Source organism: Cucumis melo, chromosome 6, assembly GCF_025177605.1.
Source record: "Cucumis melo cultivar AY chromosome 6, USDA_Cmelo_AY_1.0, whole genome shotgun sequence".
In the NCBI taxonomy this organism is placed as follows: domain Eukaryota; kingdom Viridiplantae; phylum Streptophyta; class Magnoliopsida; order Cucurbitales; family Cucurbitaceae; genus Cucumis; species Cucumis melo.
In genome coordinates, this window is record NC_066862.1 from 30494942 (window position 1) to 30513694 (window position 18753).

The 18753-nt window shown below is 29.0% G+C and overlaps 2 protein-coding genes across 5 annotated transcripts; both read right to left on the reverse strand.

The window, feature by feature from the left end:
- Window positions 1-2465: 2465 nt before the first annotated feature.
- Window positions 2466-5230, reverse strand: LOC103490973 (bifunctional bis(5'-adenosyl)-triphosphatase/adenylylsulfatase FHIT-like). 2 transcript variants are annotated; one of them, XR_007821872.1, is made up of 5 exons: window positions 5039-5230; window positions 4525-4677; window positions 3116-4185; window positions 2884-2982; window positions 2466-2723 (listed from the first exon to the last, which is right to left on the reverse strand). XR_007821872.1 is itself a non-coding variant. In XM_008450739.3 (5 exons), exons 3-5 carry the CDS (start codon window positions 3236-3238, stop codon window positions 2601-2603), a joined length of 345 nt encoding a protein of 114 aa, XP_008448961.1. In that variant the 5' UTR covers window positions 3239-3262; window positions 4523-4677; window positions 5039-5207; the 3' UTR covers window positions 2466-2600. The 2 variants fall into 2 exon arrangements, 1 of the variants encoding a protein (XP_008448961.1); XM_008450739.3 differs by having other exon boundaries at window positions 3116-3262; window positions 4523-4677; window positions 5039-5207.
- A 1506-nt stretch (window positions 5231-6736) lies between these two features.
- LOC103490974 (cytochrome P450 87A3) lies at window positions 6737-11750 on the reverse strand. 3 transcript variants are annotated; one of them, XM_051086506.1, is made up of 10 exons: window positions 11455-11750; window positions 10191-10287; window positions 9786-10107; window positions 9542-9691; window positions 8522-8773; window positions 8310-8399; window positions 8148-8226; window positions 7738-7844; window positions 7486-7613; window positions 6737-7256 (listed from the first exon to the last, which is right to left on the reverse strand). In XM_051086506.1, the coding sequence occupies exons 1-10, from the start codon at window positions 11489-11491 to the stop codon at window positions 7169-7171; spliced, it is 1350 nt and encodes a 449-aa protein (XP_050942463.1). In that variant the 5' UTR covers window positions 11492-11750; the 3' UTR covers window positions 6737-7168. The 3 variants fall into 3 exon arrangements, with proteins under 3 accessions (XP_050942463.1, XP_008448965.1, XP_008448963.1); XM_008450743.3 differs by lacking the exon at window positions 10191-10287 and having other exon boundaries at window positions 11455-11749; XM_008450741.3 differs by lacking the exon at window positions 11455-11750 and having other exon boundaries at window positions 10191-11222.
- Window positions 11751-18753: the final 7003 nt, after the last annotated feature.

Consider the following 18753-nt stretch of genomic DNA (forward strand, 5'->3'; position numbering starts at 1 on the left):
TGAGCTAACTATGAACTTCTGTTCAAACGATATTATCCTTAGATCTGTGTAGGTGAGAACAGCTAAGCGACTCTGGCCTAAAAGCCTCCCATTTTAGGGGTATAACGTAGATGGCTAGGCACATAGGGTACAAGACAGAATTCACTTCTACCCGTTTTAGGGTTAGTAGATAGGTTGTTCCCTTAAGAACTGAATCCAAGTCTTGAACTGAACAAGGGATCCTGTCCTCTCATTAGCCTGAGAAGGATTCGATTTATAAGTTAGACCTTAAACCAAATGTTCAATAGTAGATTAGTGAGACTTAAATATCAAGATGTAGTCTCGTGGATAAAATGGTATTTTGACCCAGTCGAAACAACCTGTGAAAGATTAACTTACTGATTATAGTTATATGACACAAATATATCTATTAGCGAGGGGAGTGCAACTATGGGACTTTAGTGGAATGACTCATTAGTTAAAGAATATTGATTAGCTCGGTCTAATAGAGTTTAGCCAGTTAATCTCAGATCATTGGAGCCTATTATCTATAGGTCCATTAGGTTCCCCTACTAGCTCATATGAAATTAACTTAGAATAATATGTTGAAATAATTCAAATTGTTCAAATTAGATAGAGAGAGAAACAGACAAATATATGTGATATAGTCATCGGTTATAAAGCTTTATGTTTAAATATGATTTAAATATTAAAATATGAATACAAATTCATATTCGGAAGCTCGAAATTGATGGAAATAGTCAAAATTGTGAAAAGTCAAAATGTTGATTTTGTACTTTGAAAAGTAAAGCTTTGACAGACTTTATATTCAAATGTGATTTGAATTTCGAAAAAAATGAATGCGGATTCATGCTTGGGAGGTCAACATTAGCCAAGATGGACAAAATGAAAAAAAGTCAAAATGTTGACTTTTGATTTGAAAAAGTAAAATTTTGATTTTGACTTTAATTGGTTAAATGACCATATTGCCCTTGGACTAAAGATAGTGGGAAAATTCTACATTTTGTTGGATAATCCCACTCATTCTTAGTCGGATAAATAAGATGTAAATATATAACCCATTAAGTTGAAAACGAAAAATGAGGTGTTATTTTATAAAAAAATTTCGTGCATTTTTGCATGTTATGTCTTTATAAAAGTAAGTTTTGAAAAGTAATTTAAAATTATTCGGAGAATTTTAGAAACTACTTAAATTTTTAACAAATTTATGTTGATTTCTTCCTCATTTTTCCATCAATCTCTCATTTTTTTCCTTCACTTAACGAGTCTCACAACCCGGTTCTAAGTTCAGATAATAGCGAGTCAACACTAATAGTGGTTCCGATTCGTATTCGTGAGGAGATTTTGAAGATTGGGAAGCTTCAAAGGTATGTATTTCTCTTGACCTTAATTAATGTAATTAGGGTAGTTATAAAACATGTTAACTTCTAATTTAGTTTAGATGTATTTAGAGTAATTTTTGATCTATTCTTCCACCGCACATGTCTCGTTTTTCCATCAATATTTTGTTAAATTTTTTAAATTTGTAAAACTTTTAATCTCGTAGAGTATCTTATCAAATATAATTGTTGGTTTTTATTATAGAATGAAAAATTATATACAAACTTGATCTTTATCTTTAGTAAGCCTATCAATCTACACGTGTAAGAAATTTTATTAATTTTAAATAGTATATCTCTATAATAGAATCTAAATAGATACGAGTTGTAAACCTCAAACACTAAATTGACATTTATTCAAGTTTATGACTAAATTGACATATAAAAGACAATTGTTTACTAACGACTTTCATCATATCCCAAGAGTCTTCCATAATGTTGCTGTCACTCATGCTTTTATGAAAAAGAAAAAAGGAGCTTAAAAATCCTTATCCTTAGGTCTCCGATGGATCAGATCAGAGCATCGTTATGGATGCTTCCTTTCTATTTAGATGTTTCCTTTTTGTTTAGCTTTTTTTACTCTCAAAATGGTAACAATTTTTTGTTTGAGCTTTTATTACACTAAAAATAACAACAAAATACATACCAAAATGTTTTCATTCTAAGATGTTAAAAGTGCCTTTTAGATCATGTCGGTTGAAATATATATAACTTTGTATATACATATTTCTTAACAAAAATATCCTTTCAAAATATCTACAAATATAGTAAAATATCAAAATATATATATATATATATATATGCGGTAAACCACGATATATAATTCAAGAGATAGATTACTATCTGTGTCTATTATAATGCAAATAGACACATATAAAAGTAGTCTACTGTAAACCATCATAAATATACTATCTTCCTTTACTATATATCTTGGTCTATTTTGCCATATTTGAAAATAATTCTTTAAAATATAATGATATATTTGTGAATTTAAAGATCTAACGTCGACACCATCAAACAATATCACTAATATATTGTATAAATACTTATAAAACTTTGTAAGAAATTATAAAATAATCACCAAAGTAAAACGACGATGAATATCGATACTTTATTGACATATCATATCTATAATATATACATAAATTTGATGTTTTTTTTTTAAAATTGACACAACCAAACTCACAACCCTAATCACATAATTAAGTATTACATTAATGTCTAGATCAAGAGAAGCTTTGTGTATTGAAGTGCTTCTTCTTTCATCTCCTCAAAGCCTCTGTCCTTCCTCTCCTCCTCCAAATCAATATGTTGCTTTGATAATTCTCTGTCATTTTCATTCATCTATACAATCCAAAAGTATTATTGCAAGATGACATTTTCAATGATAGATTTTTATTACTATTTATCAATATCACTGATAGAAATTAAACATATTAGTGTCTATTAATCTCTATCATTTTTTTTAGTATAATTGACATTTAAATGAGGTGATAGGTTGTACCGCATCGTAGATATCATCATTTCTCTTAAAATCACAAGCTTTCCTCGGGATAATATGGATGTGAACATGTGATACACTTTGTCCTGCTTCTGGCCCATCCTAACACATTACGTTGAAATACAAACTTTTATATGAAAGTATATATGAAGAAATATTTGCAATGATATGAATCTTAAAGATAGAAATGAAAGAGGAGGAAATGAATTAAAGAAAAAAAGTTGATTGTGTTTACTTGAAGGTTTAAAGTAAGGGAGGAAGCGTTGTGAAAGAGCTCCATTTTAGCGCCAATTAGTTGAGCTGTGAGCCATAGATCGCATACCTCTTCACCATTTAGATCCCCAAACCGCTTAACCATCCGCTTTGGGATCACTTATACATGTTTTTATTTGTTAAACTCAAAAACAACTTTTCCATTTTTGATTAAACAATTCTTCGAACTTAATACTTTCGTTCATTATCCTAAATGTACTTTTCTTTTAATACAAATAAAGGTGTAGAGATTTAAATCGTCAACATCTTAGTTCTATCGTACTTTAATGTTAGTTGAACTAAACATTTTCTTTGGCGAAAATCTACTTTTATTTGTAGATTTGTGATGGATAAGTTGTGCGTTGAGATTTTATTGACTAACAATTTTAACCCACATAAGAAAATAAGTCATTTAAAAATATTTTAACTTTGCTTTTGTCATTTTTTGAAGGGGTGTTGTAAAAAATTAATAAAAAATAAATTATTTACAAATCACTCAATAATAAAAATATAGTACACTTGACTTTTTTTTATAAAGTATAAATAACTTACAAATAAAAAGTCTGTCCTTTCTGTGCTTTCCTTAATCTCAACAAAAATGACAAAGTGGCAAAACTTTTGTATTTGATAACAAAATCTTTAATTGAATTTTTGTCTTTTAGTAGTTTTTTACCGTTAAGTATAAATAGTTTATTCTTTTATTATTATTCTTAGAAAACACCGAAAAGCTTAAAAACAAAAATATTTTTTCACTTATTAAAAACAAAATTTTAATTCATATTTAGGTGTGACATGCATCATCTTTATCTTATCATTAAACTAACTTACGATCAAGTATGTTCAAAAACTATATTCAAAATTCTAGTGACCGATGTAAAACATCGAAGAATCCCCAAAGTTTATCGATAAAAAACATATAGCTACTTATTTTGCTTTCAAAAGTTGAATAAATATATGAATTTCACTCTCAAATAATAACGAGAAATTCAATCTCAAACTTTAATAATTTCCCCCACAAAGAGTATGACTAATAAAAGAGATAAAGGATATGACCTGCAAAGAAACAATAACTTATAGTTTAGAATATTTAAGAGAATGTGTGACAAAATAAATATATATATATATATATATATATATATATATATATATATATATATATATTATTGTAGACTAAAAATAATAGAAATTTAATAAAAAAAATTATTGCAAATGATAAACGGATGAAATTATTTACAAAATATAGAAAAACTTTAGATTCTATCAATGATCGACACTAATAAAAGTATGTCGGTATCTATCCTTAATAGAATATAAAATTTTACTATATTTTGATTCATTTTACTACGTCTAACGTTACAATATTGTAATTAATTATAGAAAAATGAAACATACCAGGACGAAGGTTGACCATTGCAGATGAAAGATTGGTGGTGTAAAATATAAAATTTTCATGTATCTTGTGAGGTCCAAACATAAAGTACTTCGAATTTGATGTCATCCTTTTTCTTATTTGTATCTCTAACTTCTAGAATTCTATTTTAGTCTCTGCAAAAATATCGTTATAAAAAATAAGAGAAATTTAACAAACAAAACAAGAAATCCCAATAACCCAATATCCAATCCAACTGAAAAGAGAAAAGAAGAAGGAAAAGAAAAAAACATGGAAGTTGAAAATTGTTCAAACTTAATTTAAGTACTGAACAATATGATTCATGTAAATTTAAAAGGTGAGAAAATTAGAAAGGTGCAAAATGGTTCATTAGTTAGAATCCTCAAGGAAATTGAATTTGGAGCAGAAAATTTCTCCACCATACTTGGTTATTGCATAATAATAATACAGAATTTGAACTTAAAAATATACTTTAAAAACCCACAAAATAAAAGCAATAGAAAAAAGTAAAATTACCTTTTTTTCTGCATAAAACTCAAAAGTTCAATATGGAAATATGAGGCCATAGAGAAAGAAGAATGAAGGAAGAAGAAGACCAAGACCATATATATATATAGAGAGAGAGAGAGAGAGGGAAAAAAGAAGTCCAAGTGGGTGGAGAAATTATATTTCACAAAAGTATAGAAATGAGGTATATTGGATTAGCTCATTGATTTAATGTCTAGGGGTCACATTTTTTAGATAATTATATGTGTGGACCTAATTTTAGGCTTAAAATAGATTTGATTTTTTTATTTTCACAACACTTACTTGTTTTCATGATTTTTGAAAAAAAAAATATCATTAATATTTTTTATGATTTTTTCTAGTCGTTTAATCCAACGTCGATTTTGTGAAAAATGAGTTATAATTGATTGTTTCATGACTTTAAAATTAAATCAACAATAATCATTTAGTGACTTTAATTATTTGTCACGGTAACATTCTCTATGATAATTTGTTATTGTCAGTAAATGGTTTGAAAGTTGTCTTTTTTTTTTTTGTCAATTAAACATTTATTTTGACTGTGAAAATCTGTCACAAAGTTACGTACATTGATATTTATTCAGGGTCATTGATGAAGCTTATGATTAATGACAATATTCTAATGTCAAAATGTACATTTCATGACATATGTGAAAGGTTGTTTTAAAAAAAAATGCTTATAACGATGAATAATTATTTGTTTCATTTTTATGATTACATTTACGTTTTTTCCAATTTTGACTCGAGATACATACCAACCTAAAAATGAACTTTTATATATAATGAAGCTGATATAACTTATACAAATAATAGAAAAACATATACAAGGAAACTATTGACCAAACTTTGGTAAGTTACTTAAAAAAAAAACTAAGAGTCTTGTCATAAAAAAAAAATTATGACTCATTTTTTTGCTTACGTCATGTAATTATCGAAACGATTTATTGTGCTATGAGTCTCGGGGCTCTCAACTTTCGCTCTTCACTCTTGCTACTATACTTCCTACACTAAGAGTTAGAGCAAAGCATGCAAACATTGATTCACATGATAGCGGAAACTAAAAGAAAAAATACGAACAACAAGAACGAAAAGTTAGACCAAGATGACTATGTGTTTATTAAAACAACAATGGGTTAGTTGGAGTTTGATGGTGAGATCAGGAGACGAGCATATTACTAACCTTAATTATTTCAAACAAGAACAATGGATTAGTTGGACTTTGATGAATGGATTAGTTGGACTTTGATGGTGAGATCAAGAGAGGAGCATATTATTAACCTTAATTATTTTATGCCGATTGTACAATTAACCCAAAAAGATTATTTTGAATAAGTGTTGGGATTGGATTGAAGACATCTCTAACCAATTTGGCAAAACAATTGCCAAATATAAAAAGTACAGAGTTTTTGACCAAAGTGACCACTGTTGGTCATAATCTTTGTGCATCAGTATTATGTAGATATTTTAGAAATATTTTTAGGATTTTAGTGGGAGCTGTCAGCATAACGACAAAAACCATTTTAAACTATAGGCAGTAGTTGAAAGATTAAAAAGAGGAAGAAAAGTTACATTACACTTTTAAAACAAACTCAAACTCATAATTATTGAGTATAAAATATAACAAAATCTATCGGTAATAAACTTTTGTTAGCTCAATTAATAAATTTTGGAAACGATGAGATGTAGAAGGGCCACACAAAATTGACATTTTGTATTAGGGGTGTTTCAACACCAAAAACAAACCTTCATCATAACACAAAATGGAAGAAGATTTCACATTATAAGAAAGGATACAATAGGAAGCTTGTAGTTATGGATGGGTTTCATTTTCTTTCCCCCCCTTCTATGACTGTACTATCAAGGACAGGACAACAAAAAAAAAATTATAAGACTATGATTGATGCTTTGTGAAGATTAGACTTGTATTTTGTTTGTGCAACCACCACATTTCGCAGCTTCTTCGGTTTCGACATCTTTACTAGACAGTTTTCCTTTGTTTGGATCTAAAAGATAGGTCTAAATTATATATATAGCCATGAAACTCTCAAAAGAATGACGCTCAATCCACGCATTGAAATGACTTGCTACTTTCTGTTTATCTTCCTTTTGAAGGCTTTTTCATCATTTCTCCATTATCTGAACATGGAAGCCGTCCGGAAACTGTAAACCGGGAGTTCGAACGATGTTGCCTCCTTTAATTGCTTTGAACCTGACAATCCAAAATGTACAAACATTAGTTCTCTGCCTCGACGAGGGAGAAAAGTAGCTGCCTCTGGTTTATCTTGGATTCAAAGCATTGTGTTTAGTATATCCTTCCAATTTTATTGGATGTCAACGAAGGGTTCAAAAATTGTATTACGAAAACTAAGATTTTGATATATAAAATGTTCGTCCTTGTGAAAAATCTTCGCTTCCTCACCCTCTCTCTTGGCACTTACCTGTACTTCGTAACCAGGCAGTGGAGAAACACAGCCATTTGCACTTTGGTAAAATCTGTACCAACACAGAACCTCATGCCACCACCAAAAGCCATGAAATGTTTAGAGGCTCCGTTCAATTCAGATTTCTGGCAAAAGAAAGAAAAAGTTTCAATATTGTGATCCCAAATATTAAATGTACTACAAGTACTCGCAAGAGTAAGTAGTTCAGACAACAAAAAAAACAGAACTAAAGGTGTGGCCTCGGCATACCTCCCATCGCCATGGGTTAAAAGCAAGGGGATCAACGTACTTTTCTGGATTTAAGTGCACGGCCGGAGGGCAGACCATAACAGCCCAACCGGATGGAATGGTATATCCTGCTCCAACAAAAGTGCATATATTTTTAGGGCCTACTTGGATTGAATAGAAGGAAAAGTGATTTTTTTTAAAAAAAGGGAGAACTTTTTTATTTAAACTCTTTTGATAAATAATGTTTAAAAATAAATTTGAAAATGATTCAAAGTTATTTTGAGTGATTCCAAACACTATAACATTTTTTCTTTCAAAATGACTTATTTTCAAAATGAAACACTTGAAAAGTTAAATCAAACACCCCCTTAGTCAGCATGTGGGAAGGTCTTTTATAGAAAAAATCTAACAGCTCAAGTACTACTACATACCTTTAAACTGGATATCTTTCAGTGCTTTTCGAAAAATTCCTGGAACTATATTTGCCAGTCTCACAGTTTCATTGATAAACTGAAATTTGAAGAGGTTTTGTTTGTGAAAAACGTAGGGGTATAAAAGAGATATATAGTGAACATATGAATAATTCAAGTAACCTGAAATGTGAATGTCATGGATTTGTATTCCCCCCATGTAAGCCCAGAATCTGAAATTTCCCTTCTCTTCAATATTCCCTCATGTTCAGCCTGAGAAAGATGCAGATACTAGTCAGAGCAGGGCGGATTTTAACAAGGTTCTGGAAAGCAAGTAGATTTTACTATGAAAATAGAAACAAAACAAGAAAAAACGAACAGAGTATTGAACGGACCGTCAATTCCTCAAGCACATGAGGATTGTTGAGTAGAAATTTGATGGCTGCCGTAATAGCAAGTGATGTAGTTTCAAAGCTTGCAAAAAGTAGTACGAACATGAGGTCCAAAGCAATTTCCTCAGTAAGAAGAGTTCCGTCCTTCTCCAGTTCTTCGAGAACAAAATCGAAAAAATCTATTCGTTGTTTCCTTGGATTTGCTCGCCTTTCTTGTAACATGTTCTTCAGCATCCTCATTGCTTTTTTCCTGCCCTGTTAAGTCATTTCCGAGTAAAAGACCAATTTTAAAAGAGGATTAGTTCAAAAACAGATCATTTTCAGTCGTAACCTGTCAAAGTTTTATGTTAGTAGCAGGTTTGGAGGAAACAAATTGAAGCGATATTGATATCAAAACACAACAAATATTAGAAAAAAAATACAAATAAATAAATAAACATATAATATATTATAAAAAAGCAACGACATTTTCAAAGATAACAGAAAGATTTATTAAAATTAATAATTAGATATCAATTCTGTTTTTAAGAAAATAAGCTTCTAAACAAACAATTAGGTATAATGTAAACTACATGTTCATTAAAATAGCCATATTCCAGGGAAGAAAAAAGGTCATTTTTAAAATTATGCTTTCGATACCAAATTTTACATATCGGAAATATATTACGAAACAAAGAAATTATAACTAAACAAGCTTAATTTTGAATTGAAAACAGAATCGCTTTTGAACAGAGTCTAAAAAGAACTCCCAAGTTCATCTTGCAGTTTTAAATTAAATTTTGGCTATTGAAGCTATCCTTATTTCAAAAATATAGTATGAAACAAAAACATAATAAGTCAACAAACTTAATTTTGAATCAAGAACAGAAACGTTTTCAAACGAGTTTAAAACAGAACTCCAAAGTTCGTCTTGCAGGTTCAAATTAAATTTTTGGCTATTGAAGCTAGCACCGAAATTCCTATGGCATAAATGAATTAGAGGAAGTGCACATAATTAGAATTACTGCAACAAATTTGAATTACCTGTAAGCATTTGTTATAAGCAGTTCCGGGAACATTTAGAGGGAAGGAGATTAAACCCTGTATGAATGCAACGAAGTTGTCTCTCAAATTCTCGGAAGAACTTTCTGAATCATAACTAATCAGCTTCTTTGCAGTCAGATCAAAAATCATCTGTATTGACAAAAAACATAAATATCAGATATGGAAAATGAACAGATTATCTAAATATCCCATAGTTCACAAGAATGTCTTAGTATGTAATTACACTTGCAGTCTTATCCTTCAATTCAACTGGGTTATGCGATGACCATTGTTTCAATCTTCTGGTTGCTACAGCCTCAACTTCAGGTATCATCTTTTTCAGACTTTCAGGGCCAAAAAGATGAAGAACCATATTCTTTAGATATTTATACATGAATCCGTGCAAGGAACCGACATTTTGTCTTCCAAATATCTCTGTGAAGGTATCAGGATACCAGCTCTGGAACAATTGCCCCTCTTGTTGAAAGATAAAGTAATTTAAGTCGGGGTCTGTTGAGACAATCAATGGTCTTCCCACCAAACTTGTTCTGAATATAGGTCCATACCTGAAACAATAAGTGCTTTCCATCAAAACTGAGAAGAAAAAGAAAAGAAACGTGAAGGAACATAACAAACTCTCCGTAAGTACCTATCCATTCTTTTTCTAATGAAAGGAGGAATATCAGAGGAGGTATTGGGAGCAAAGAACTGCAGGGTTTCACCAAGCAAGGGCAAACCCATTGAACCTGGTGGAAGTTTTCCATTACATTTGGGATTTCTCCAACTATAAACCCAGTGTGTAAAACTTAAAACAACAATAGCTCCAATCAAAAGAAGCCACATTTTGGTTATAAATAGGAACAGAGAAGTTCCAAAGAAGGAAATATATATAATTCGTGTACACTGAAATGGAAATACTGTCAGAATGAGAAGAGGGTAAGTAGTGCTTAGATGTGGGGAAGAGAATAATCAGAAAGCAGAAGAAAATGCTGGCATGTATCTCCCTTTGAGTAACATCTGAGTGAGATCTTATCATCTTATATAGGCTTATTGGACATTACAACTAGTTAAGATACTAATTTAATTCTTGTCCTCTTTCTCCTCTCTCTCTCTCTGGACCTATTATTTAATAGAGAATTGAATTCTAAAATATGGTTTACAGGTAGTTAGAGATTGAATAAAATAAGGGTTTAGTGTTCTGTCTAAAGACCACAACTCCCTATCATTTGTCAACCCCATATTTTAGATCTCGTGTGAAACTTACAGGATGCTTCCCCCACTCTCCTCTTACCCTTCGTAAGATTAATAACTCATCTTAAGCCTCCATTTTCAAACCAAAAAAAGAAGAAGCACGAGGCAGAATAATGGCTTATTTTAAGGAGATTTTGCGTAAACAGAAGGCGCTTTCTTCATATATACTTCTTTTTTTTTTTTTTTCAATTAAAAGGGTTTGTTTCTCTGTAAAGTTCCAAGGTATCTGTAACACTAAATCACCAATGGAAAACCAATCTTTCTCTAGATCATTAAAGGGCCAAAAAGAACATCAGATATTTCTTTCCAATAGTTTTCACACCAAACCCAGGAAAAAATATTCCTCAATATCTATGTTAAATACCACAGTATCTAAACCTCCAGGATTTGATCACCATAAACAAAACCAACATGGTGTTATTTTACAAAAAAAAAAAGTCTCATTTTCTCATCCTAGATCTTCCCTTTTAGCTGTAACCACCACCCAATATTCCCCATATCAGACTCAATCTTGTTGCTTACATCAATTAAAGATATAGATTAAGAGCATTTGAACAGTAAATAAGAAGTAATAGATAATACCACCAAGTGTTTGTAAAAATGTTTCTTCCAAATTTGCATAGGTAAAGTAGGTAAAAGATAGAGAAACTGATTAAACCCACCTTCTTCCAGACATGGAGCTCCGTCCCAGAAAGCCATTGAGCCACAAACTTCAACTCCATTATCAATGCTACAAAGTTAGATTGATAGGTCACTGTGCGGCTCCGCGAACACAATAATTGAGAGTTTTTAGCCCTCTTAATCCGATAATGTGCCTCAGAAACAGGGGTTCGTTGAAGAATTGCACTGTATGTATGGAAACTCCAAAGCTCAGGGCTCGATTGTTTCTTTCTTATAAGCTCTTCCCTCATTCAAACTTTTTTTTTTTTTGTCTCTCTTTTGAAATTTGTTTCTAGTTGTTTGAACACATTTCTTTGTAAAGCTAATTGCTAACTATTTGGGGGTGTGTTTTGTTTTTTAAAAATGCATTTTTTTTTCACCTCTAATTTTCTTTACATTTTTATGTTGGTTAGGAAAAAATTGATCGGTTCTTTAAAAATAAGGTGTGTTTGGGGGAAGGAAAGAGTAATAGAGGAAAAAGATTATAATAATCATAGGATTATAATAATCCTAGTGTTATGATAATATGTGTTTGAGAGAAATATTATTATTGGTAGTGTTATGATAATATGTGTTTGAGAGAAAAAATATGAAAGATAGTGTTATGATAGTATGTGTTTGGAGGAGAGATTATGATAGTAGTGTTATGATAATATGTGTTTGGGGAAGAGTTATGATCGTAGTAATTTAAAAAACAAAATAAATTTTTGATTGGATTATTTGGGTAGGGTAATGTAGATTTGTAAGAAAGTAAAAATAGAATAAGATATGGTTATTTAGGGATTAAGATATCTTTATCATAATCCTTGGGCCAAATCGTGTTTGGCCCAATTTCCTAATCTTTATCCTCCTAAAACCCCACCCCAAACATACCCTAAAAGTGTCTATTTCGAGGCAAAAAGTTGGTTTTATAGTTGCAGTTAATTAGTTAGGTTATTATAGCATGAGTTATAATATTATGTGTTTGAAGAGTTTAAGAAAAAATTAGAAAATGTTGCACCAAATAATGAAAATAACAATAAATGTAAAACGGTAAAAAATATAGTAAATGTTGAAATGAAAGTTTTGAAATGATGTTGACTTTAGCTTATTTAATGACTTTTAGAGAGGATTTGCAGTGTAGAGTGAGTTATTATAGTATGTTGTTAGTATAGTTTGTGGGTTTTAACCGTGTGTTATTATAGTTTATGTTTCCGATAAAAATTATTATAGTCCAAATTATATTGGTTATCTTTGATCATGTCTATTTTTTTCTCTTTGCACTATTGCATTTTTTATCATATATCTATTTAGGTACATGAAATACTATTTTGGAAAAGATCATGATTATTTTTAATCATAATATGCTAACTCCGAATTGAAATAAACTAGTATTTTAATATTGAATTCAGGAAAATGGTAATTTTCTTTTATCAAACTATATTTGAGGAATAAAATAATTCATAATTTTTTTAAATTTTATTTGGTTGTTAAGTTTTTTTCCAACATTGTAATTTTAAGTTTAAAAGATAATTCTAGATTTTCAAGCTAGTTAAATTGATCAACGAAAAAAATGAAAAATGTTATTAAACTAAACTAGAAATTTATATATATTAGTACAAAAAGAAACATGTACGTGAAGTTTATTTGATATAGATATTAGCATTATCCTCTAGAGGGAAGGAATTATTAATTTTAAACAAAGAAGGGAAAAGCGATAGTTTTAAAGAGAACCTAATAAATAATAAATAATAAGGAAAATTATCAAAAATAAAACATTTGACAAAATATTTACACTTCATAGAAAAATCAAGTGTAATGAATTTTGTCTTTTAGTGGTTCTGTTCTATAGAGTGCAAATAGTTTGTCAGTTCTTTTCCATTTTTGAAAAAAATACCTAATAATAAATTAAAAAATAACTTAGAAAGAAAAAAAAAGAGAACAAGAAAGTGTATTTTTGAAAAATATTATAATAATTAAATTAAGAATGTATTTGGAATTATAAAATAGTTTTTAAAGGATTCGTTTTTATTTAAACATTATTGATGAAAACTTCTTAAAAACAAAAAAATAAATGTGCTTTAAAACTTTTTTAAGAAAGTATTGATATATACAAGTTTCTTTGGTTTGTTATATATACAAAATATTTTTATTAAAAATTTTCAAGTTTAATCGATGGTGACCGGAGGTTAGTTGTCATCTTTAAAGGTTTTGGTCGAAGATTAACTGATGACAATCATTTGAGGTGGTTTTCAGAAGTTGGTCGACAAACTTCCCAACTCTTGAAATAAATACCTCTAGGGTTGAGGAATAGTAAGAGTACGTGGATTATTTTAAATTCTAATTCTAATGTCCAACTAAAACTAAACATTGTCCAAAACAAGAAGTTGACTATTATAGTCCACTCTAGTTTTAGCACCAAATATACCTTTAAATAGTATTTAGAGTACCAAAAAGTGATTATTATAATTTTAGGATAATTTGTGTCCCAAACGCCCCTAGACATTGGTAGCCCAGTTTGGTACATTCGCATCTATATTTAGGGACAAAGAACTCGATAAAAAGAACTTTCACTAATAGAGTTAAACAGTTATTAGGAATGCTTATTTGATTATGCACACTAAAATACCAATAAGGATGATTAAATAAGAGAACCGAAGAAGCTACAAAAACTGTCGAATGCAAAGATCCTCCTAACAACCAAAAATAGAAAGATCCAACAACAAAAATTTGCACCAAAAAGAGAGGAATAATCTCTAAACAATCAACAACTCTAAAGAATACTTGTTTTTTTTTTTTCTTTTTGTGTTTGATTGTTCGAGTTTATGAGCATTTTATAACAAGTTTACACTAGTCATTGTTTATTCGGTTTCCTTAGTGCTACATTGTATCTCTAACTAATTTATTAGAACCACATATTAACATATCATATACTAAATTACTTGACAACTCACTTGGAAGCTTGCAAGGATAGCACTATATCTCATTGAGTAATTCTATTGTAGATCTATTCCACACGAGCAAAAGAGTAATAAAAAAAATAAATGATCTCAAGACTCAACACATCCATTTTAAATAACACAAGACCTATGAATAGAACCCAAACAAATATTGATCATTGTAACTAGAATTATTATAACATATAACACCTTTTAGGGATAACGATTAAGTGTATGCCAACATTTTTAAAGAATTACAAATAAACCAAAATTTATCGACAATAAAGATATATTTCTACTAGTGATATGGTTTATCCCTCACAGACTTAAAGTTAAGTTTTGTTATAGTGTTCAAAATCAACAATTGAGTAAATCTTCCAAAAAAAAATAATTTCTCCTATCATCTTCCTTCAGAAAAACTTCATTTGGTATGTAATGGGATCGATAAACTATTCATCCCATGTAGAAAAACTTGATAGTTTTTAAACAATTTAGAAATCAAAGTTTGGACCAACTTCTATTAGTATTATTATTAATTTTAGATTTAAACCAAAAGTAAAGGTTAAGAAAAACGAATACTTTGAAATAAATGGAGAAAGTTATGGTGGGTCTTTAGAACTTTTTGTGTGCATATTTATAACAAATTCGATTCTCCTATCGCACAATCTTTCTTACTACGACCAACTTTAACACATGACTAAGGCAGATAAGAACCTCTTGAAATAGATGGATAATGATTGAAAAAGAAAAATAATCTTAGAGAGAATATCTCTTTAATTCTTCAATATGAATATGAAAGAGATGTGGTGAAAAATGTGCATTTGGCTCAACCTAAGTATCCTATTTGTAGAGACTTAGGGCAGAATCTTTGTCAAAATTAAATAATATTATTAAAATTTCATAAAGTCTCCTTTAATGTAATGTATCTAATTAATTGAATGCACATTTTCCCCTTTTTAAGTATTTAATGTATCAAATACAAGATATATATTTTTCTCTTTTATATTTAATATATGAAAATTACAAATCTAATAATTTATTCCCTTTATATTTAATATATCAAATATTGTGAGTCCTCGTCGTTTAGGACTGTTTGCATACTAATGTGGAATTGGTTGACTGAACTATAATATCTCACTCGATGTTTGTAATTGGGGCTGTGTTAAAGATAAAGATTAAATTATTGTTTAGGAGGTGTGTTTGGGTCCAACTTCAAGTGTGTGGAGTGAGCTTATAGCTAACTCCATGTTTGAAATTGTAATTATCATATAGACGGTGTTTCCAAACTGCATTACGTTCTTATATTGTAAATCTCGTTTTTGTTACATTATTTACTATTATGACCTACATATTATTTTAACTCATAGATTATAGGAAATTAACTATAATAACCAACTCAATATCTCAAAACACTTTTTGATAGTCTTTATGCCTGTCTATTATCTTTTTTTTTTTATTAAATAGTTTGTTAACAAAAATATTACTAAGGGGTTGGGATCTACCACGACGGATAAACCATCTTTAGCAACTAACTTCAATAATCACCTTTAGCTACCACTTGTGTAATTAACTCTAGTAATCACTATGACAACTTGTTCATAGTATTTAATGGTCTTCTTTTATGATAATTTAACATTTTAATATTAACACTTTGAGTATATAGCAAACCAGAAAAGCTTTTGTATTAAAAATATTTTTTTAAAAATGTAACATTTTAGAGACTTAAGCATTTGAATGAAAATATTCTTTTGAAAAATATCTTTTTTAGTCAAGCCAAACATGCTCTAAAGTATAGTTTGTTTTATGAGTCTCATTAAAATTTAAAACAAGAAAACCGTACGTATGTACGTATGTAGGTATACATGTATGTAATATGAACGGTAGAAATAGTATGAAAAATTCCTCAAGGAAATCATCTTCAACAAATATATATAATATAATTATAACTTATTGGTTTAAATATTATTTTAATACCTAGTACACTTTAAAGTTTGTTTAATTTTAATTGAATTTTAGTCTATGTGTACTTTCAAATAAATCTTTGAGTTATTGTTGATTTGTTAAAAACCATTTTTTCTATTGCATTTTATTATAGATTTTGAGAACATGTTAACGTATTTTATTTTATTACATGAGAATTATAATTATTATTTAATCAATTTCAATAAAAATTAATTTTAAGAGACTAAATTTAAGATTTATTGAAAGCATAAAGATTAAAATTGAACAATTAAAAATATGTGGACTAAAATTGAACAAATTTCAAAAACACACTAATCAACCATTCTTAAACTACTTTCGAATGATAATCAACTATCGATTTTGTTTTAATTATGTATATATCCAAGCAAGGTTCAAAAAATCGATGTGTCGATGAAAATATCAAGGTCTCAATTTTATAGGAATATCAATATCGATGGAAATTTTGGAAAACAAATTATAAAAATTGTTATTAATAGTTAATGAAACTTTGATTGTGGCTTAATTAGACTATAATGACCATTTCTAGTCACACTTCCTATAAAGTAAGACAACATTTAAATGTTTATTGTAAATGTATGCGTAAATGTTGATGCGAGAACGCGAATTTAAAAAAGAAATGAGAAAAATGATTAACAAATAAATAAACTTTTGGAATATTTTTGAGGTAGAATGATGTGAAAATTTTAAAACTTTTGAATGATAAAAGCATTCAAATCAATTCAATTTTGAGATTAAAGGATGAAAGGAAGAATTGAATGAGGTTAGAAATAAATATATGTTATTTTTATGGTTTTTTTTTTTCAAATTCAAATAAGATGGATAATAACGTAGCTTAAAATCCAATACATTTTTAAGAAATTGGTAGAACAAATGCTTTTACTCATATTTAAGATACCATTACTTGTAATAATAAAAAATTAGAGAATTTTTTTTTTTAATCCAAACTAAAATAACATCTACTAAAAATATAGACTATTATAATTCAAATTAAAAATTATTATAGTTTGTAGATTATAATAATTTGTGTTTGGAGTGTATATTATTCTAGTTATGGTAGAAAATAATAAACACAATAATAAATAAGTAAAGTGAAGATAAGTAGAAAATGGTAAAGAAAGTAACAACTAACAAATAATGAACATTATAACAACGAGGAATTTAAAATAGTAATATTTTAGTTAATTGTTTGTGATAACGGTTGGAGTTATTATAATTAGAGCCTTAAACATAGAGTAAACTACAATAGCTCACTCCACTAACTTCAAGGTGGAGTCCAAATTTTCTTTAGTTTTTTTTGGGATAATTAGAGATTTAGCACAGTTTTTAGAGGTACCAAAGGAAAGATTTGAATCTTTAATCAAATTCTAAAACAAATCAAGTTTTGAAAACTATTTTTCCGTTTTAGTTTTGAAAACTTTGATTGGACTTTGAAAACATTTGTAATAGATAGATAACAAAGAAACTAATATGTGACAGTAGGTTTTATAAGACTAGTTTAAAAGAAATTTAAATAAAAACTCAAATAGTTATCGAATGTGATTTAAATAATTGTTTTTCTTAAAACTAAAAGCAAATTATAGAAAATGAAAGCTAAGAACCTGCCAAACTCAAGATTAAATTATCAATCAACCGAAGAGCTTTTGGTGATAAGTTACAATAAATTTACGGTTTTGTGTTGAATTAACTTTTTATTTGAATTCATTGTTAGTTGACTTGATGGAATTTTCATGTCAACAAGACATAATCAACATAGGTTAACGATAAATCACTGTAAAGTTAAATACACTCATTAGTTAACTACCAAAAAAATCACTTTTGAAACCAATCATGTATGTTTTGAAATCTCAAGGAACATAAAGATTTTTATTTTTTTTAGAAAGCCAATAATTAATAAGTTCGTGCACGACATAGTTACATTTTTATTAACATTAGAAGAACCCATTTTAGAAGTTAAGTTCAAGACTCAAGACCAATTACTAAAAGTGTATTTCGCCAAATATTTAACATCTTAAACATGAAGTCTAATGTGGTTAATAGATATGATTAAAAACATGTCAAAAGAAAAGTGGGATAAGTACACGTAATTTAAGAATAAAAAAGAATGCCGAACTTTGATAACTATTGTAACGACCCAACTCTTTATACTAAGCTGAGGTTGTTACTAAAAAGGAACAATGACAAGAGACACTTTTTGAAACGAGGGAAGAATAAATTTTCATTAAAAACGGAATATTAAAACACTGAAACATAAACGCGGAAGCAAAACTGAGTCCCCATATGGCATGTCACAGATCCTTCTTTGTCGCTCGCCAGCTTTCCTCTACCTTTACCTTCGCCTGAAATGTTAAACATAGAAAGAGTGAGTATAAACATATACTCAGTAAGGGACCTACTACTAGT

Excerpts from the sequence above, each read along its gene's own strand:
- LOC103490973 (XM_008450739.3), bottom strand. The coding sequence starts at position 3,238 with ATGGTTAAGCGGTTTGGGGATCTAAATGGTGAAGAGGTATGCGATCTA. Across the intron at positions 2,983-3,115 it reads CCCTTACTTTAAACCTTCAA|GATGGGCCAGAAGCAGGACA; the intron begins GTAAACACAATC and ends GTAATGTGTTAG. Across the intron at positions 2,724-2,883 it reads ATGATGATATCTACGATGCG|ATGAATGAAAATGACAGAGA; the intron begins GTACAACCTATC and ends TGGATTGTATAG.
- LOC103490974 (XM_008450741.3), bottom strand. The coding sequence starts at position 10,384 with ATGTGGCTTCTTTTGATTGGAGCTATTGTTGTTTTAAGTTTTACACAC. Across the intron at positions 10,108-10,190 it reads ATTAGAAAAAGAATGGATAG|GTATGGACCTATATTCAGAA; the intron begins GTACTTACGGAG and ends TTATTGTTTCAG. Across the intron at positions 8,400-8,521 it reads ATGTGCTTGAGGAATTGACG|GCTGAACATGAGGGAATATT; the intron begins GTCCGTTCAATA and ends CATCTTTCTCAG.